Consider the following 22,615-nt stretch of genomic DNA (forward strand, 5'->3'; position numbering starts at 1 on the left):
ATATAATGTTCACAAAAATACCTATAAGGTGAAAAAAATACCAAGTTAACGTTATATACATAATGTTCACAAAATAACCTATGATATAAATACCAAGTTAACGTTATATACATAATGGTCACAAAAATACCTATAAGGTGATATAAAGACCAAGTTAATGTTATATACATAATGTTCACTAAAATACCTATAAGGTGATATAAATACCAAGTTAACGTTATACACATAATGTTCACAAAAATACCTATAAGGCCTATAAGGTGATATAAATACCAAGTTAACGTTATATATACAATGTTCACGAAAATAACCTATAAGGTGATATAAATACCAAGTTAACATTATATACATATTGTTCACAAAAATACCTATAAGGTGATATAAATGCCAAGTTAACGTTATATACATAATGTTCATAAAAATACCTATAAGCTGATATAAATACCAAGTTAACGTTATATACGTAATGTTCATAAAAATACCTATAAGGTGATATAAATACCAAGGTAACGTTATATACATAATGTTCACAAAAATAACCTATTAGGTGATATAAATACCAAGTTAATGTTATATACATAATGATCACAAAAATACCTATAAGGTGATATAAATACCAAATTAACGTTATATACATAATGTTCACAAAAATAACCTATTAGGTGATATAAATACCAAGTTAATGTTATATACATAATGTTCATAAAAATACCTATAAGCTGATATAAATACCAAGTTAACGTTATATATATAATGTTCACAAAAATAACCTATAAGGTGATATAAATCCCAAGTTAACGTTATATACATAATGTTCATAAAAATTCCTATAAGGTGATATAAATACCAAGTTAACATTATATACATATTGTTCACAAAAATACCTATAAGGTGATATAAATGCCAAGTTAACGTTATATACATAATGTTCATAAAAATACCTATAAGCTGATATAAATACCAAGTTAACGTTATATACATAATGTTCACAAAATAACCTATAAGTTGCCCTAATAAAATACTTGCTGTCGATGCAATTATACAATGTAGAAAAACCTTTAACATCAATATTTACTGTAATTCTAAAATCATGCAAATTTCTGTAAATCTGTAAGTCTTTACTGGGGTTATATATTTTTATGTTTTTAATGCAAGACTCAAGAATTAGCTAACATGGCACACATACAGATGTATAAGCAGTGAAATTAACTCTTAAATTATCTCGGCCATAATGCGTTATAAAATGAATGTATTAGTGTGTGTTTAATTGTACAATATTTACATTTGCATGGCATTGTCACTATATAGCCTCTTTGAAAGCTGTGTCGTTGATGGGACTTAAATTACCATGCATCACGAGACACAATTCTTAGCGTATTAATACAACACTGACCGGAACTACAATATCCAATATATTTAAACATGACGGCTGCTGAAATATCGCTGGGCATTGTGATATTTGACAATGTCATTGTAAATTTATGTGCAAAATAAAAAATAAAATTAAAAACACTTTTATTCCAACGAAAACAAGACCAAGGTCTGCAATATCGTACAAAATGCACATCGGTTGAAATCACCAATGCCGGCAATGGAAACAATTTTAACGCTCATGCAATTTATCAGAAATATCGTCTGTTACACTGCACTGATCAACAGGGGTTCGTTACAAATGTCTGAAATACACATATTCTATAGACCTACTGACACATATGTTACAGACCTACTGATGTGAGTCACAGCACACATACACATTTCAGACATTTGTAACGAACTTGTGCTCCGTCGCAAGATCACTCACTTAAAACGCTATCAGTTTCACGTGTCTCACATCCACAGTTCCTCAGTTTCTGACGACATGTCAAATAACGAGTCTGTTACAGAATCTACCAGCTGTTGTCAGGTTCCCAAACAATCAACAAATAAATTCACGCCTGGATGCTTCACAAAATGAGCAAAGAGAAAAGTTTGAATTAACTTCCAAAAATAACTCCCTCGTGGAGGGCAAGGTCAGATTTACGGTGTTCACTGTATTTGTTCATGCGCGAAATTTGTTCCGGGGAAAAATCTAAACAATTTCAAATCTAACTTTCAGCTCAGAGTTCTATTGATAAACTTAAATCCCCCTATAAACATATCATATGCAATTGTATTGATACTGAATTGTTGAATAAAATTGAAGTGTTTGTTAAAATTTCAAAGTACTACTTTGTTTGCATATCAGCACGTGACAATACGCTGTTCAAACTATTGAACGAAATTGTGTGGACTGTCTATAAGGCGGGCATTTTTAATTTTAAATATAAATTATAAGTGAAAAAAGAACATAAAAGGCAGAGAAAACGTAAATATAAGTATTGAACTGTTTTTGTATGGTATTTATGATCTATTTGAATGATACAGATTTGCAAGCAAACAAATCATAATGCGCTAGTGCGCATTATGTTGTTACGTATTTATGCTGTGATCCTGGGATGCAGTTACATGTATTTCATGTTTGGCTTTTAAACAGAATAATTTAAGCAGTGCGGCTGTATATCATAATGTTGATACAATTGTCCTGATGAGTTGCATGTTAAAAACATTAAGGAAAACATAGCAGATCCGTCCCATGAACAGACAACTATAGTGTTCGTCCGTTTACTCATGGTGTATATTGTAGAACAGGTTTTTCACTCCACATATAACATGCTTTGAGTATATATAGGCTTCATGGCAATACTATTGGTCAAGCTTAAATCCAGACTAAGCATATAGTATTTAGGTAAACAAATGCAATGAAAGAGTGTTTTGTGTTCTCGTAAATCAGCAGATAGTGTCACTAACACATAATCAATAAATAGTGATGCAGTTTTCAAATACAGATGTTCTGTTTCTATAGTCTCGTCAAGAAATACAGCACAACTAATAGTGAAGTACGTGTTTGCTTTATGATGGAAATGATTTGGCTATCTAATGATATATGTATACATATATTGATGTAATATACAGTCCACTCGAGTCGTTGGGATGTTGTGTAGCAATTAGGAGTTCCATCCTTCAGGGAATTGGCATCAGCGATCAATATTCAGGCTTGTTTCTATGGAGCGTTTACTCTTTACACAACCTGGATGCTTTGTCGATATAATCTGATTCAGATCTATCTTTGTTTTCCTGTAAATGCAATTTACAACAAAGAGCCAGGATAATGGAATAATTAAGTCTGCATTTTATGAAATATCATATTTCAGAACTACCTAGTGATTGAGTGTATCTAACCACTTCTAGTTGTATGATAAAGTTAGGAAAATTATGTAACTCAGGATAATTGCTTTGCTTGAAATTGCCGCTTACGTTTTGTTTTATGTTGAGGTAGATTTTATTTAAGGATTCCTATCCCACTGCATGCACTGCGAATTTTTCTTATATACAGTTATCTCCCCTTAATTCTGGTTTGCATGTAACTGTACTTCATTGGTCCAGGACTGTTCTGCTGACCTGATAGCTCACTCAGTTAGAATTGATTTTTACACTCAGAACACAGTTGTTGATTATATTTTTAGGTCACCTGAGCTTTGCTCAAGTGACCTATTCCGATCACTTTCCGTCTGTCCGTCTGTCCGTCCGTCGTCGTGTGAATACACTTTTTACTTTTTCAACTTCTTCTCAAGAACCAGTGGATGGAATTTTTTCAACCTTGGTCAGAATCATCCTTGGTAGATGAGGCTACAAAATTGTAAAATTGGGATTCCTACCCCAACCCCTGGGGCCAGGGGGGGCCCCAAAGGGAAAATTAATCAATATTTCAAAAATCTTCTTCTCCGGACTCAGATGTACTACAGTCATTATCTCTGCATGGATGGAAAGATCATCAAGGGCTTTATTTAAATTGTAAATTTAAGGGCCCCCAAGCTATCCATTCTCCCTTGGGGAGGGGGTAAAGTTTACTATAGTTTATATAGGGAAACAACACTATATTTTGACAATTTCTGTAGGAAATTATTCTTACTTGGAGGAAGATGGTTTTAACATGTAAAATTTGGATGTATACCCCAACCCTAGGGGCCAGGGTGGGCCCCAAAGTGAAAATTTACCAATATTTCAAAAAATCTTTTTCTCCATACTCAGAGGTACTACAGTCAATTTCAGTGCATGGATAGAAAGATCATCAGGAGCTGTATTGAAATTGTCAATTTCAGGAACCCTGAGCCATGTGTTCCCCCTTGGGGAGGGGGTTAAGTTTACTATAGTTTATATTGGGAAATAACACTTTTGGGTATATTTTATCCATTTTCAGCAGAAAATTATTCAAACTTGGTCAGAATCATCTTTGGTGGATGAGGGTATTACATTGTAAATTCCTGCCCCATCCCCAGGGGCTAGTGCGGGGCCCCAAAGGGAACATTTACCAATATTTCAAAATTCTTATCCTTTGATGACATGACAAGTATTGTATTTCAATTAGTTTACATGATGATTTCCACATCAAATCTAAACAATAAAATAAAGCTTCCAGTACCTATGATTTAACTCAGGTGACCGCTAAGGCCCTTGGGCCTCTTGTGTTAATTTCATATTACTTATTTATTGACAACAGTCCTGCAAGGTATGGTTTCCTTTCAGAAATGATTTATCAAATCATGCTGGAGAAAAAATGGTTTCTGATGCGATTAGTTTGTTTTGACAGTGGTATGGGGATCCTTAAGTTATTCCCTAGAACTTGTAATAGATCACTTATACATAATGTACAGGCAGATATCAGAGTGTTCTTTTGTCTGCCACATGCAATCCTAATACAATAAATGTGGTTCTTAGACAATATGGTTAATATACCCAGTAATTACATAATATGTTTTTCTGTTTGGTTGACTTGCGTGTTACTGTGCTATGTGATCCCACACACGAGCAGTATGCAACATAATACCTGTATAGACAACACAGCTCTCGTAAAATTCAAATTCAGGATGGAATAGTTTTATTGGATGCAAGATACAGTTTTAATACAATAATTATGCAATACTTGTACAACCTTTGAATATTCTTATATTGGAGGGCCTCGGTGGCCAAATGGTTAAGGCGTCTGACATTCTGCTACCACTAGCCCTCCACCACTGGGTCGCGGGTTTGAGGCCTATGTGGGGCAGTAGCCAGGTACTGGCACTAGGTTGGTGGTTTTTCTCCGGGAACTCTGGCTTTCCTCCACCACCAAAATCTGGCATGTCCTTAAATGACCATAGCTGTTAATAGGACATAAAACGCAAACAAACCAAAACAAATCTTATAGTGAATTCAAATTGTATTTTACCTATGGAATTTAGTGACCAGGGAACAGAGAGAACACTGAGTTTTATCATAGAATTTTACCTTCTGCATATCATATATATAAAATGTATACAGTATCTCTGTAAAATGTTTTAATTTCCAGAAATTGCTACAATTTATTACCAGGCAAGTACTTATTAAAAGTCAAACTATTGAGCAAAAGCTATATTTTGGCCTTTGCCAGGATAATTTTGCTGTAAGAGAATGGTTACCAATGCATGCTCTTAGACGGTTGTGTCCATGCCCTATATTGTACATTGGTCTTTTTGTGGCTGGATTATGGTCACCAGAGCTAGCTTTTGTATCCAGGCCTACAGTGGTACTGTGTAGATCTTTTTGGTCAACAGCTCACCTTAGCTATTGTGTCCATCATTTTCACGCAAACTTTCAACATAGGTCATTTTGTTGAAGATCAGACATGGTCACTGTGCTGGATTTTGTATTCATGCCTACAGTGCTAGCCATGGTGTTTAAACCAAGGTCATTTTGCTGTAGGAATATGGTCACCAGTACTAGTGCTAGCCATGCATTATGTTTAAACCAAGGTCATTTTGCTGTAGTAATATGGTCACCAGTGCTAGCCATGGTGTTTAAACCAAGGTCATTTTGCTGTAGGAATATGGTCACCAGTGCTCGCGATGGTGTTTAAATCAAGGTCATTTTGTTGTAGGAATATGGTCACCAGTGCTAGCCATGTTGTTTAAATCAAGGTCGTTTTGCTGTAGGAATATGGTCACCAGTACTAGCCATGGTGTTTAAATCAAGGTCATTTGCTGTAGGAATATGGTCACCAATGCTAGCCATATGGTGTTTACACCAAGGTCATTTTGCTGTAGGAATATGGTCACCAGTACTAGTGCTAGCCATGCATTGTGTTTAAACCAAGGTCATTTTGCTGTAGTAATATGGTCACCAGTGCTAGCCATGGTGTTTAAACCAAGGTCATTTTGCTGTAGGAATATGGTCACCAGTGCTAGCGATGGTGTTTAAACCAAGGTCATTTTGTTGTAGGAATATGGTCACCAGTGCTAGCCATGTTGCTTAAATCAAGGTCGTTTTGCTGTAGGAATATGGTCACCAGTCCTAGCCATGGTGTTTAAATCAAGGTCATTTGCTGTAGGAATATGGTCCCCAGTGCTAGCCATATGGTGTTTACACCAAGGTCATTTTGCTGTAGGAATATCGTCACCAGTGCTCTTAATCTATTGTGTCAATTCCAAGGCAATTTTGTTGTAGACCCAATATGGTCACCAGTGCTAGCCAATGCGTTGATGCCTGAGTCGTTTTGCTGTAGGAATATGGTCACCAGTGCACTTAAACTATTGTGTCAATTCCAAGTCTATTTTGTCGAAGGCCCAACATGGTCGCCAGTGCTAGCCTAAGTGTGTTGATGCCCAATTAAGCTGTTTTGCTGTAGGATACTCATCACCAGCTATATAAGTCTATGCCTGGTACAAGCCTCCCACATGTTTAGCCTTTATAATTTGTCACTAGATCCAACCATTAGATTTTGGACACATTTCTCTGTCAAAGGATATAAGAGTGGGTGTTTCCTCCTCAGTGCTGTACTGACTGTGTCAAACGATCAAGGTCATTTTGACTGTAAATGGATTTATAACTTGATTGTGTTTCCCCTGCCCAATCACCATAAAACACCACACAGCAAAACAACTGTGAACAGTAACACAAATTCAGCTCCCTCATGATTTGTGAATGGGAAGGTCAGATTAGACTACATACTCTAAATACTCACAAGAAAAAGAAAATCAATGAACCTTGGTGTTTTTTTGTTATGTGCAATACAGTGTGTTAATAGATAAAACTACAATGTAAAAATCCTTGCTGTATTTTCTTCAATCTATTTTCTTTAATTAGAGAATAGTGGTGACTGCTTGAAGAGATTTTTTTTTCCAATTATATAAAAATACAATTATAAACATTTTGCAAAGCGATCATTTCAAAGGCTGCGCAAGATTATTTTTTTTTATATTTTAAAATTTTACAATTTGTACAAAAAAAACCTGCTAGTATCTACAGAAGTGCCTGCTGTTTTGATGGATAGGTTATACGCTCCATACACTAAGTCCATCATGATCCATCACCAATTCCTGGGCAGCCTGTAGTTACTATAGGTGCCATAGAGTTTGATATTTTATACATACACTGTACCTCTAATTTAACAACTGGTTATGTAGACAGTTATTTTCAAAATTTATTAAAATTGATAATTTGTAAATCTACTTGTAATGTGCCTGCCATTTAGCTCACCCATCCTGTTTCCCATATATATCTACAGTGTAAATCTACCTATACATGTATTTCTAACATGTGATGTAAAAGGTAGGGATAATCAACGTATCTATGATATGGGTTACCTGTAAATCTCACAGTACCTTTTGATTTACCTTTATTTTTTACCTGCAATACTTACAGTACTTGTATACCTACTGTAGCTTTTACTTGCCCTACTCAGTGTTCTCCCCAGAATGTTTTGAAAGAAGCATGGTACATATATTTCAATATTTCTGTTAAAGCAGCACTCTATGTAAAATCAAAGCAGCAGGGTAACTTTAGATTTACTATGAATATATAGCAGAGAAGATCTAGGATAGCAGCATGGCAAGAATAATCTACCTGTAAATTGTACCTGTCATACTTACATACAGTGCATGTATATGTACTGTAACTTTTACTTGCCATACTCACAATTGCATTTAATAATCTACCTGTATTTTTTCCCGACCATACCTACGGTACCTGTGAATCTACCTGTAATTTTTACCTGCCATACTTACAGTGCATGTATATCTACTGTAACTTTTACTTGCCATACTCACAATAGCATTTAATAATCTACCTGTATTTTTTCCCGACCATACCTACAGTACCTGTGAATCTACCTGTAATTTTTACCTGCCATACTTACAGTGCATGTATATTTACTGTAACTTTTACTTGCCCTACTCACAATACCTTTTAATAATCTACCTGTATTTTTTCCCCACCATACTTACAGTACCTGTTAATCTGCCTGTAATTTTTCCCTGCCATACTTACAGAACCTGTGAATCTACCTGTAACTTTTACCTGCCATACTTACAGAACCTGTTAATCTGCCTGTAATTTTTACCTGCCATACTTACAGTACCTGTAAATCTACCCGAATTTTTTCCCACCATACTTACAGTACATGTAATTTTTACCTGATGCCTTACCTGATCTGATACCTTTACTTACAGATACCACAGTTTAATGAGACCTGTATGGACCTAAGTCTGGGAGAGAACTGTATGGTACTGAATGGATACAAGGCTGTGTACCGTCTATGTATGGGCATGGTGGCCTTCAGCTTCATACTTATGATCCTTACCTTGTGTACCCGAAGTAGTGACCAGTGGGCAGGCAACATCCACAATGGGCAAGTACTACTATTGGTCATCTCAGGGCTGACTTCATTGAGCACATAGCTAGCCTATGCTAAGTCTATCCCTTACTCTTAGGCACCAAATGAATTTGGTAAAGTCAAAGTTCATCATAGGCAATTTCCACAATGGATAAGTACAATGTACATGGTCATCTTTGTATGGTTTAAAGAGTGTACAAATTGGCTCAAGGTTATCAAGCAAACATAAAAAATATATGATAAGGTCAAGGTCAGTGAAGATAACATTCAAAATATTTGATTGATACAGATAAAATTTACACTTTGAAGTGGTTTTAGCTACATGCTACCAGATAACAAGGACTACCTCAACAAATCTATAGCCATGGTACTCCTATAGCTAGCTCATAGGATTGTTAACTGAAAGCAGAAAGGTTATCTAGTGGCATTGCCTTTCAATGTTAAATATAAACAATATTCAACAGGTATGAACTAGTGTTTTCAGTCTTCATCATTAAAATGTATGTAATGTATGTGAATGCCTTCTAAGGCAAAGTTAACACCACAGTAGTATAGGTACATGTACAGTAACGGTCAGAGTCACTGATCATGTACAGTATCGGTCAGAGTCACTGATCATGCACAGCAACGGTCAGGGTCACTGATCATGTACAGGAACGGTCAGAGTCACTGATAATGTACAGTAACGGTCAGCGTCACTGATCATGTACAGTAACGGTCAGAGTCACTGATCATGTCCAGTAACGGTCAGAGTCACTGATCATGTACAGTAACGGTCAGGGTCACTGATCATGTACAGTATCCATCTGCAATATGTTCCATATTTGGCTTACTGTCGCAAATATTGATGTAACATTCAAGATTAAATCTAATGAGAATCCTTCTATATTCTAATATCTAATCAGATTATTCCTTAATTGTGATGGTACAGTAATGACCATATTTAACATACCTGATGCAATACAGTTCCATTAAAACACCATTCCCTGTTATTTTTAAATTCAAAACAACAAAGACAATTCTGTTTGATCTTTTTGTGTGGTTTCTTTTGGTGCTTGCAATATTTTAAAGAAAATATTTAACCAGTGGTTGAAAGCCCTTTTTTGTAAGAACAAGGTCATATTTTGTGTGCTTATCATTTCTGTATTAGGAGACTATCATCAATTAGTTAAAATTGTTGTGAATTTGAATACCGGGATATGTCACAACAAGAATGATCCCATCAGCATGACATAAGGATCTAAACGGTGTCGTATTTGAAGACATTCAGTGTAAAAGTTTTATGTGCATCTTCAAAATTCAAGGTGAGGCTTTCCCAATATCAGAGACTTTGATTTTGTTATTTGAAAAATTTGATGTTGCAGAGAAAATATGCATAATTCACTGTTTTCTCTAGAAGGGGTGGGGGGGACCTATATTGCACTACCAATACCCCCATTTGTTTCAAAGCTCGAAAAATTACTGTTTATTGCAATTGGATCCTTTGGATTTTAAAGATGCTCTTTTTTCATGTCAGCATGTTGATATGTTGTATAGCTGAAATGTAGATATATTGGCCAATGATTGTATACAATTGTAGAAATAGATGTGTACGACATTAACTCCAGAAATTTGTTTACACAGGTTCTGGCTGCTGAAGCTGATACTGTTGGTTGGATGCTGTGTCGGTTCATTCTTTGTTCCATACCAATACAGTCAATGTGAGTATTTCAACATAAAGGTATTATCGTTGTTTATCATCAAGCTCGAAGTGCTGTTTGAAATTTGCCAAGCCTTGATATTTTGTAACTAAGACTTGTGCTACGTTGCATGTGTTTTGTGTAAGAGTTAACTCCCTTTAAAAAACCATCATCTGATAATTCAAAAATGTTGTGATTATTATCAGTGTTGATCCATACAGTCTTGTGAATCTTTTAATGTATTACCATTCACAATAGATACTTTACAAGTGGAACTCTGTTTTAAAGGAGGTGCATACCACAGTATTTAAAGCATTTAGATTAAAAATGCATAAATGTGAAAATGTGTCACTGCAATGGTAACTACTGATAAAGAGTGTTTTATTCTTTGAGTTAAGAAGCATGTATGTATTCTAATAGATAACGTCTCCTTCTCCTTCAGACTGGCTGTACGTAGGAATGGTGGGCGGCTTTATCTTCATCCTGTTCCAACTAATCCTTCTTGTTGACTTCACACATTCCTGGAATGCCAAGTGGTAATGATTTTGTTAGCTCACCTAGCTGAGCCTATCAAAGTCCATGTGAATGAATGTCCTGACGCAGTTTGCCTCACCCAGCTCTGAGCTGTCAACTTGTTTTGCCTCTGCCACATATGGGAGGGGGTACTTGAGTGTTGCCTTTTTTATTGGACCATCTGTTCTGTGTGTATGACAGCTTGGCTCGACTTTGGGTTAAGCTCCATTGCTGTAATACTTGAAGCTCAAACTGCCATCAAAAACTTCAAATGTGGATATATCTCGAGTAAAGTACCACACTAATATATTAAATTTAGGTCACTGACCTACATTTTTTCTGTGTCTTGCTTCATTCCATTGGTTAGACTTTGGTTTTAGCCCCGTTTCCATCAAAGTAGGATTGGAGGCATACATTTACAAACATCTTGTAGTTTTTAATTTCAAATTGATATAAATGTATATGTGAAGGGAATTCAGTTTGGTTGACATGATGAAAGGTAAAAAATTAAAGGAAGGGCTACGACTCCTTAAAAAAAGTCCTGATATATGACATACCGGTACCCCTTTTGCTTGCATGTTACCAAGGTACATGTATATGGATTTACTTAAAAAATCTCGCTGATCACCATGACCTGCTTTACAGTACTGTAGTAAAAATCATGTACATGTTACACCATAGTAAAACATCACACACAATCATAGTAAAATTCTATAGCACCATATATAGTCGAATTGTAAGTGCTGCAGGGTTATCATGTTCTTATATATTTATATTCCACTCAGTAGTTTGACTTGTAAGTTTTTCATAGGGCATTGGTGGGTCAGGTAATAATTATACACTGTAATGACCTGTTCACAGACTGGAGAAACTGAATTTTTCTCAAGATGAATATATTTGACCTTGAAGTCAGAGTTCAACCTTTTGATCGATATCATTGTCCAAGCATTAAAACAACGTAATATGTAGTATGAAATGAATTGAGGTTCTTTTTTTTAGCTCACCTGGTCCAGAGGACCATGGTGAGTTTATGCCATACCGCAGCGTCTGTCGTCCGTCAACTTTTCCTTTAAAACGCTACTAGTCCTGAATGGCCAAGTAGATTTTGACTAAATTTGATCTGGAGCATCTTTAGGTCAAGTGGACTCAATTTTGTATAAACAGTGGGTGTGGCCCCCCTGGGGAAGAGGGGCGGGGCCCAATTAGGGAAATAGAGGTAAAACCTTTAAAATCCTTCTTCTACCGTAGGGATTAAGGGATTTTATCCTTATTTAGTCTGGAGCATCTCTGGGCCAAGGGGGCTCAATTTTGTATAAATGGTGGGTCTTGCCCCCCTGGCTGCTGAGGGGCGGGACCCAATAGGGTAGGTATAGCAAATTCTTAAAAATCCTTCTTCTTCTGCAAGAATGAAAGGATTTGATTCATATTTGGTGTGGAGCATCCTTGGGTAAAGGGGAGCCAATGTTGTATAAACAGTGGGTGTGGCCCCCCCTTGAACCTGAGGGGTGGGGCCCAATAGAGGAAATAGAAGTAAAACCTTTATAATCCTTCTTCTACCATAGGCATTAAGGGATTTTATCCTAATTTAATCTTGAGCATCCTTGGGCAAAAGGGACTCAATTTTGTATAAACAGCAAGTGTGGCCCCCCTGGGGGCAGAAGGGAAGTGCCCAATAAGGGAAACATAGCAAACTCTTCAAATACCTTCTTCCTCTGTACGAATGACAGGATTTTGTCTTAATTTGGTATGAAGCATCCTTGGGCAAAAGGGACTCAATTTCGTATAAACAGCAAGTATGGCCCCCTTTGGGTGCAGAAGGGAGGGGCCCAATAAGGGAAACATAGTAAATTCTTCAAATACCTTCTTCTTCTGTACGAATGACAGGATTTTGTCTAAATTTGGTATGAAGCATCCTTGGGTGAAGGGGAACCAATTTTGTATAAACGGTGTGTCTAAACCCCCTGGAGGCAGAGAGGGGGGCCCAATAGGTGAAATAGAGGTAAAACCTTTAAAATCCTTCTTTTACCATAGGGATTAAGGGATTTTATTCTTATTTAGTCTGGAGCATCCTTGGGCCAAGGGGACTCAATTTTGTATAAGCAGTAGGTGTGGTCTCCCAGGGGGCAGAAGGGCGGGGCCCAATAGGAGAAATAGAGGTAAAACCATTAAAATCCTTCTTAAACCATCGGGATTAAGGGATTTTATCATTATTTAGTCTGGAGCATCCTTGGGCCAAGGGGTCTCAATTTTGTATAATTGGTGGGTATGACCCCCCTAGGGGCATAGGTGTGGGGCTATGTTTGAAGTTTGTTCTCGCTATATCTCAAGTACTGGATGGATCTTTCTGAAATTCATGTGTACTTACAGCACCTACCATGGAGTGTTATATCTTTACTTCATACCAATTATTTTAAACATATTCAGGTGAGCGATACAGGCCATCTGGGCCTCTTGTTCAAATATGAAAAAGAGAGTTAAATTTAATTGATATAAATTTAATGTATAGTTATTGTTTTTACAGGCTGAATGTGAAGGGAGGGAAAAGAAGTACATGTGGTTATGTTGGTAAGTTCAAATTTTAAGGTGAAGACTACAACATTACAACAATATGCAGATGATATTCTGACATTAAGAGGAAAAATAATGAAAATTTTACGATCAAGTACAGAAATGTTGGTTGGAACCGGACTTGACCATAGGAAAATAACTAAAAATTTATCCCAATATGTTAGCTTTTTATCCAGAAATTCTCTTTCAATGTATCATTGAGTGATGATGAAGCCTAAGTATGTAAGGGCATGGTGGTGAATTCAAATTGTCTTATTATATATGTCTCAAATCAAGGGTAATTTTCTCAAGTTACCACTACACTGAAATGCTGATCTGATTGGATCTTCCTTGCTTGTTTCAACATGAGCATGAAGCAAAGATACCCTGAATGTTTTTAGATAATCATGGATTGCAGTGACGCGGATCAATTTTAGATGACCGTTACTTTCATTTGTCCTTTTTCCCTGATCGTTTGTAGGTACCCTGATGTGTGCAACCATCTTCTACATGGTGACCGTGGTGGGCCTTTTTATGTTGTACTTTAATTACACAAGTCTCAAGGGCTGTGTGCACAACAAGGTTTTTATCGGAGTCAACGCCGGCCTGTGTATCATCCTCTCCGTTCTCACCCTGCTCCCGGGCATCACCAAGTGTATGTTTCTTACTTCAATACAAACTTATATGTTTAAATATAAAAACAAATGTATCATTATTACAGATCACCTTGACCTGATTTACGATAAAAATTCTGTACATGTTACACCATAGTAAAACATCACACACAATGATCGTAAAATTCTATATTAGATACTGCTGCTCTGTATGATTAATGGATAATTATACCAGGTACTGGTCGTTTGTTGAAACTAGATTGCATTCAGGTAATTAAACCTAGTCTAATGTACATGATGACAAGCTAAATGTCTACATATATATACAGAACATATTGTCGATACAGAAAAATCGAAGTGCTATTTAACTGAGTATTCTTAATTATTAATCAAAATACACAATAGTGTCAACAAGTTTAGAATTTTGATATTAGAATTAATGGAATTAACTGTAGAATAGAATAAATCTTAAATAAAACATGTTTAATTTCTTTGCTATGCAGTTGTATTCTGTTTCGACCAGATACAGGAAAACATGTCAATCTCACTTTCAATTAATACAAGAAATATAAATGTTGAAATATGATTTTCATTAAATTTGCAAACTTTTCATTGTGCGGAATTATGTTTATCTACCATATGATATAGTGTTTATATGTTAACTCTGAGCGATTGTATTACAGTCAACCCTAACACAGGGACACTGCAGTCATCTGTGATCAGTCTATATGTGGTTTACCTCACCTGGTCAGCACTGTCCAGTGAACCGCCGGAGGAAAGTAAGTACCAAAATAATAATTGTTCTCGTACAGTCAAACCACATCTTGAAAGTCATTGAGAACAGACAAATCAAGTTCAATATTTATCCCAGTTCAAATTCCGTATTGATGATATACTGTATACCGGGAAACTTTGGCCCTTTTCCGATAACATCCATGTTTGCCAAGTGTTTGCCAAGTGTAAATTTCACCTTTTGCATATAATTACCGGGGTACTACAGTGGAACCTGCTTATTATGATATTCTATTTGCCAAAGAAAAGTATATATATATATTACATTTAGTGTACTAATATTCGCTGTCATGTAAATTCACCCTAATTGGGGTGAGCATAAAAGATGAAGCTTAAACTACGGCTAAAAAATTCTGGAAAAGAGTATATCCTATTTAAAAATATATAGTCTTTGACATACCTATGCCCCGATTGGGGAAAAAAATTGGCATTCAATGTACAAGTTAAAACACACAATATTTGATATTTGTAGCCCAGCTACCGTATAATGCACTGTGTTCAAAACAGATCAAATTAAAAGTACATGATGTTGGATATATATCTAAGTAAAGAGTACTTGGTACTGAGCATGATTATATCCCAGATAAAAATGCATAGCAACAAAATTACCAGGGTACCAAAAAGTGACTTCAAGGGAAAGAAAGTATTCTAGATTATCAAACTTTGAATTATTTAAATTACAAATTCGACTGTATGTATTTTGAATGGAGAAAAAATCATGACTATCAACTCACATGCTAACACTAACAAACAAAAATCGAATTCTACAGCGGGAGTGTCAGATAGAAAAATTGTTTGTAACTTTCCTTTATCTTCCAGTCTAGGTATTATAAATGTGTATTCACGCTGATATATTGTACTGTGGTCAGATGTTGGATATAAATTTTGATCATTCAAATACTAATTTCAGAAATGAATTGTATCAAGTTTATAAGGTTATTTATCGATTTAAATGAGATACCTTTATGACTTTTCAGTCAACATACTGGAGACGGTAAGAACCCTCATCCTGGCAAGTATGTCAGCAGGAGATCGAGATTCGACCAGCTTGCAGACGACAGCACAGCCCCATCTGAGGATGGAATATGTGGCTGACCCTAGTGAGAGTTTCCATGTCATGGCCAACACCACCAAGCACATGTGTCGGCCCAAACCTACCTTCCAGGACATGGACATGATATCTGCCTATGCTGGACTGTTTCTCATGTTTGTCATGGCCATATACTCTAGGTAAATTGTCTTTTTACATATCTGCCTATACAAGATTGTTTCTTATAATATATTTGACTTGGCCTTACACTTTAAGTAAATGACATGATATCTGCCTTCCTGGACTATGTCTATGCATTTTTAAGCCATGGTGCGGCGTCTGTCGTCGGTCTGTCCTTCCCTCTGTCTGTCGTCTGTCCAGTGTCAATTTTTTACTTAAAACAACTTCGTCTGAATAACCAAGAGGCCCAGGCTGATGGTATTTGGCCAGTAGCATGGTGGGATGAAGGGCTACCAAGTTTGTTCAAATGAACGACCTTTGCCCATTTTCAAGGTCAATGGGGTCAAATATGTTCAAATCTTCAAACAACTTCTTTTGAATGACCAGAAGGCCAGGATGATGATATTTGGCCAATTACATGCTGGGATGAAGCACTACCAAGTTTGTTCAAATGAATGACCTTCACCCATATTCAAGGTCACTGGGGGGGTCAAATATGTTTAAACTTTTAAACAACTTCTTCTAAATAACCAAGAGTCCTAGGTTGTTGCAATTTGGCCAGTAGCATGCTTCGTTAAAGGGTTATCAAGTTTGTTCAAATGAATGATCTTCGACCTTATTCTAGGTCACATGAGTCAATTGTCTTTAAAACCTTTAAACAACTTTTTCTGTATAACCAAGAGGTCCAGGTTGTTAATATTTGGTCAGAAGGATGTTGGAATAGGGCTACCAAGTTTGTTCAAATGAAGGACCTTTGCTAATATTCAAGGTAACAGGGGTCAATTGTCTTAAAAACCTTGAAACAACTTCTGAGGAATATCAAAAGGACCAGGATAATGATATTTGCCCAGAAGCATGCAGAAATAAAGGGCTACCAAGTTTGTTTAAATGAATGACCTTCGCCCATATTCAAGGTCACACAGGTTTGAATAACCAAAGGGTCTAGGGTGATGATAATTGGCCATATGCATGCTGGTATGAAGGGCTTAAGAGTTTGTTTAGATAAAAGACCTCCTCCAATATTTAACGTCACAGGGGTCAAATATGTTGAAATCTTTAAATGACTTCTTCTTAATAATCTAAAGCTCTATGGTGATGATATTTGGCCAGAAACATGCTGCGATGAAGGGCTTCAAATTTGTTCAAATGATTGACCTTTGCCCATATTCAAGGTCACAGGGGTCAATTGTCTTAAAAACCTTTAAACAATTTCTTCTGACTAACCAAAATCTCCAGAGTGATGATATTTGGTCAGTAGCATGCAGGGATGAAGGGCTACCAAGTTTGCTCAAATGAATGACCTTCACCCATATTCAAGGTCACATAGGTCAATAGTCTTAAAAACTTTAAGTCCAGACACTGACATTTTGCCTGTAGCTTTATTTCAGTCCACTATTAAGGTTACAATTGTGAGCAATGAAGGCCCATTGGGCCTCTTGTTTAAACATTTATGGTGGCACGAAAGACAGTCCCACTTGAACATATTTCATGATGCATGGTAGTGAAACTTTTGAACGAAACCGTTGCACACCATCATAATTGTCAAAAAGCTGTATTTCAGTCATTTTTATGTTCCAAACATCAAGGACAATATTAGTTTATCCTTCTTTATAGTCTCATTTAGTACATTTTAAACAAACTTGTTTTACCAAATGGCAGAACAACCATTTTTCCAGAAACAATATCATGCTTTCTGTGAATACCAGTTCTGTTCGGCAGTAAACATAAATTTTAATCCATTTGGGATTTCCTAGGAAATGTAAATATTGTATTTGATAATTATATAAATAATTTGTCTGTTAAATATGGATCTTTTAATGTTAATCTCACTATCTTTCCAGTCTTGCCACATCCTCAGACTCTCACAAGTTGGGAGTGCCTCGGCAGGCAGACCAGGTGAGTACAACACCTCAGTTAAACCTGCAAATAATGTATGATGATGCAGTTGCAACTTGGTGTACCTCAATAGAAAGCCTGTCACGTCACAATTTTCCTCGAGAGCGATTTGATACAAGATTTGTTGTATGAAGAGATCAGGAGGCTATCGTATATGCTGGTACCGATACTTACTAAAACAGGTGTCATTCAATGGTTATATTAAGTACAGACAAGGATTTGAAGTTTTGGAATGAATATTTAATAATATTTATAGGCTGACAGTTAGTCCCTGGCTGCTGTATTTGCAGCTAAATATCCTATTTACAGTGTATAAGAATATAATTCGTTTCATTGAAACATTGGAAGCTCCATAAACTCTAAAGAGAAATATTTCAAGAAAACTTCCTCAAGATTTGGTAATTGTGGCATATATGCAGCATTAGCACAAGATAAGCTGTATTTTTATTTATTAGAGTACTTTTATATCCACATTTGATTTTGTTACAGGATGTAAAGCACTATGAATGTTGTTGTTGCTGTCCTGTCAAGCCAAGTAAGTGTACACCACATGATACGATAGGTGAACAAGGGGAAGCAACTGTGTGTAATGTCGTATGTTTATATTGAAAGCTGTATACATAGACTTTTGTTTTATATTTCCTTTATGTCCTCAAATTTCCTAAGCTGTTAATAGGATATGAAGCAAAATAAAACCAAACAATATTCCCATATACATATACATATATAGGATCTGAAATGAGTTCTCATCAAAATCTTTATGAATTAGGTGTTAAGGTTTTCAGTCGCTCAAAGCTTTATTGATGGTAATAATGCATTTGTATCACATTACCAAGCATGTGTGAGAATGTTCATAGAAAACATCTTTTCTCTAACATCAGAAATTGTCATAATGCCATTATATTCAGTTACTAAAACTGACACTGCTGCAATAAAAACTATGGTACGGTACATTACAATTGATTAAAGATAGACAAAATTTTACTTGTTTGTTTTAGGAAAAAACCCAACAGATCATGGAGGTCAAAAGGTCAAATATAATGAGGCAGGAGGCACTAAGTACAACTATGCCTTCTTTCACTTTATATTCTGTCTGGCCAGTCTGTACATCATGATGCAGCTCACCAACTGGTACAGGTGAGTAACAGGTGGTACAGGTGACTATTACATGAAGTTAAGAAGTACAGGTGAGTAACAGTTGGTACAGGTGAGTAACAGGTGGAACAGGTGAGTAACAGTTGGTACAGGTGAGTAACAGGTGGAACAGGTGAGTAACAGTTGGTACAGGTGAGTAACAGGTGACTATAACATGTAATTAACAAGTACAGGTGAGTAATAATTGGTACAGGTGACTCATGCATGTAATTAACAAATATAGATACTAAAGTAAAAGGTGGTACAAATTAGTAAAAACTGTTACGGAATGAGAAACAGCTGGTACAGGTAGGTAAAAGCTACTACAAGTGAGTAACATGTGAAACAGGTGACCGTATGGTGTAGATAACAACATGGTCTTCATTAAAAATAAATGACAGGGAAAATCTCCTACCTCTTCACAACAGTCAACATTTTATTGTTTTTAGTGTTTGATTAAGAACAGCTTTTCAAACATTCGTAAAGTAAAAATTAAAGTCAAACAAGAGCTTTCAGTTCACAACATGGATCTTGATCACTGGACTGCCTCTAGATATTATAAGGTACCAATTTACAGCTCCTCCGGGAATATTCTCATCATGGAAAAGGTTGAAAAGAAGGTGTAAACCAGGGTTAAACAGTGTCCCTGCCATCTTACATGTGTATGGTATGAGAAATATTGTTTTGGTCCAAATATGACATCATGGTACAAATACATGTAGCGTAATCTGTTTAACCTAATTTTCAGACCAGCAGAATCTAATGTGGACATGTTTGGCCTGAACTGGGCTGCTGTGTGGGTGAAGATGACCTCCAGCTGGGTGTGTGTAGTGGTCTACATATGGTCTCTCTTCCTCCCAAAGCTTTGTCGGGGCCGCGACCTCACCTTCATCCGACAACCTCAGCCTGACGAACAGCTGGACGAGATTGACCAGGAGGAACTAGACAATCTCAACGGACCAATCAATCCAGAAGCTGTGGTCACTTCGAGAGAATCAGTTGTGTAGTGGTCAAGGTCTTGGCGTTGGTCATTGCTTGCATCACTATCATAGTCAATGAATGAATCAAATTCATCAATTCACTCCGATACACTGATTAACTACATTTGTAGGAGTCGTATATTAACATATTAGATCATGGAGTGTTTTCAGTGTGTAAAAGATAACCATCATCAATTTCATTAGAAGTAAGTTGGACATATCAACGGCATATACGATATGTACACTAGGCTGTCCTTAAGGTGTTTGAAGTGATCCTAAGTCCATTATATCATCTTCATTAAAACACGACAGATACAGGAAAATCCCCTTTCTGCAGTGTACAGTCGACTTCAGCTGAACCTTTTTCTGCAAAGAAAGCACTGTAGCTAATGATCATTGAACATTGTCATTAAGGCCATATATCTGGTAGAGATCACCATAGATAGCCATCACTGACCAGTGTCATTAAGGCCATATATCTGGTGTTGGTTTCCATAGATAGCCATCACTGACCAGTGTCATTAAGGCCATATATCTGGTGTTGGTTTCCATAGATAGCCATCACTGACCAGTGTCATTAAGGCCATATATCTGGTGTTGGTTTCCATAGATAGCCATCACTGACCAGTGTCATTAAGGCCATATATCTGGTGTTGGTTTCCATAGATAGCCATCACTGACCAGTGTCATTAAGGCCATATATCTGGTGGTGATCGCCATAGATAATAAATATTGAACAAGGTCTGTCAGTTAGATGCAAGTTTAAGTATTTGTTTAAATTTCCATCTTTTTGACTGCGTATACGGTAGTATGAATGCAGTTGGCAACGAACATATTCTTTATGGAGCGCACTACCGTATACGCAGTCAAACTGAAGATCAATTCTTATATTTACATATTTTCGTACTATGATGGTACACTCAGAATAAAGCTAACTCCAATACATTTGCTTTTATAATGGTACAAAGCCTCCGTAACGTGCGTAAATCCAAACAAATGAACAGCCTACAGCCTGCGAGCAGCGATGGGTCTACAAGGAATCTCACTGCGTATACGGTAATGTATACACAGTCACGGTTTACACAGCTTCAATGGGAGCGAATGTAAATATGCATTGATGTGTCTGCCATGTCTTACAAAGACAAAGTTATTCCATGACTTTTACATGTTCATCTAATTGTCCTCCATTTTCTGTTCCCAAACTATTCCTCCAAAACATTTGTATTTGAAACACACAATTAGAACATAGTTGCAAAACTATTTAGATTTTGAATTTGATTAAACAATCATACTATGAATTTCAGGATTACAGAATAATTTTGATATAACTATTTTGTTAATCTGTTTTTAATTATCAACTAAGGAAAGAGTGCTGCATCAAGTGTCATTTTACTGGTACAAAATACAAGATTGTATCAATTTATTGAAAAAAATACTAGAATCTCATATCAAGTTACTGGCCAACTGTCTTGTTTATTGAGGTTGCAATACATTTGTCGTATTTTTATTCAAACTCCTCATGTTTTTATATCCGGTTGTTTTTTTGATAAAAAATTCATTGTATATATTTTCACATTTTCTTCATAAACATGGGATGTTTTCTATTAAAAAAAACGAATACAACTTTATGTAAGAACAATTTCAGTTCTTCCAAATTCGCCAAGGTGTCTTGCCTTAATCATAGCAAACTTGGTACAAATTGGTTTCACAAATAACGAATCAGTTTTAACACAGTCAGTAACTTTTTTATATGATGATAATGTCATTAACATTTTATTTGACAGGATATTTATAAGAAATATTTTCAGATTCTATACACTGTTTTACTTGGACATTGGCACAAGGCAAAAGTATCCTGAGTGTCCTTGTTGGATGCTTTGTATCCAGTTTGTTTCATCACCTTGACAGATTTTATATATAAAGTTTTATTTTTATCGGGGAAATGGTTATTTATCCCATTGTTTAGATAGAGGTTGTGTAACAGCATGATGGACATCAATTATTCAGTTTAGTGGAAATAGTACGGTACAATGTTAGGAGGGGAAATCGGAGAATTTAGTGCCATAAAAATATTCAGGAACGACACAAATTTGTAAATAAGTGCAATATTGTAACATTGATATGTTGTACGTTTTACTTAACAGTGTCGTTTGAGTGTTGTATGAACAGGTTCATTTTGTGAAGGACTTTTACCGTTTTCTATAAAATATAGATTTTCTCTTCTTGTAGTGTTAACAAGAATGTTTGGTTATCGATGTAATTGTATTTTAACCTGAAATGGGGTTCAATGCTAAAGTTGACCTTTCATAGCAAATTTGATCAAACTTTTTTTAATGTAATATTGAAGATTCACAGCCTATTCGAAAGAAACAAAAATCTTATTTGTTTGATATTGAGCGAGAAATCAAAATCATTTCATTAGTTTTCTATGCAAAATGTGTTTTGAAACAAATATCTTAAACAGATATGCCTTTCTAGTTCAGGGAAATATAGATCAAAATTGAAATAATTTTGGCATTCTTGAATATCGTTACATGATTTATATT

At 36.0% G+C, this 22,615-nt stretch overlaps 1 protein-coding gene across 1 annotated transcript in view; it reads left to right on the forward strand.

Moving 5' to 3' along the window:
• Nucleotides 1–21,488, forward strand: part of LOC110445626 (serine incorporator 5-like) — a 42,180-nt gene extending 20,692 nt beyond the window's left edge. Inside the window, exons 3-13 of the mRNA XM_021490322.1 lie at nt 8,541–8,719; nt 10,328–10,404; nt 10,826–10,919; nt 13,418–13,461; nt 13,925–14,098; nt 14,741–14,836; nt 15,827–16,079; nt 17,901–17,955; nt 18,445–18,490; nt 18,954–19,092; nt 19,838–21,488. Coding sequence (XP_021345997.1) covers nt 8,541–8,719; nt 10,328–10,404; nt 10,826–10,919; nt 13,418–13,461; nt 13,925–14,098; nt 14,741–14,836; nt 15,827–16,079; nt 17,901–17,955; nt 18,445–18,490; nt 18,954–19,092; nt 19,838–20,096 — 1,416 coding nt within the window. The 3' untranslated portion in view covers nt 20,097–21,488. The remainder of the gene's footprint in view (nt 1–8,540; nt 8,720–10,327; nt 10,405–10,825; nt 10,920–13,417; nt 13,462–13,924; nt 14,099–14,740; nt 14,837–15,826; nt 16,080–17,900; nt 17,956–18,444; nt 18,491–18,953; nt 19,093–19,837) is intronic.
• The last annotated feature ends 1,127 nt before the right edge of the window (nt 21,489–22,615 follow it).

The sequence above is a fragment of the Mizuhopecten yessoensis genome, unplaced genomic scaffold (assembly GCF_002113885.1).
Source record: "Mizuhopecten yessoensis strain PY_sf001 unplaced genomic scaffold, ASM211388v2 scaffold2329, whole genome shotgun sequence".
In the NCBI taxonomy this organism is placed as follows: Eukaryota; Metazoa; Mollusca; class Bivalvia; order Pectinida; family Pectinidae; genus Mizuhopecten; species Mizuhopecten yessoensis.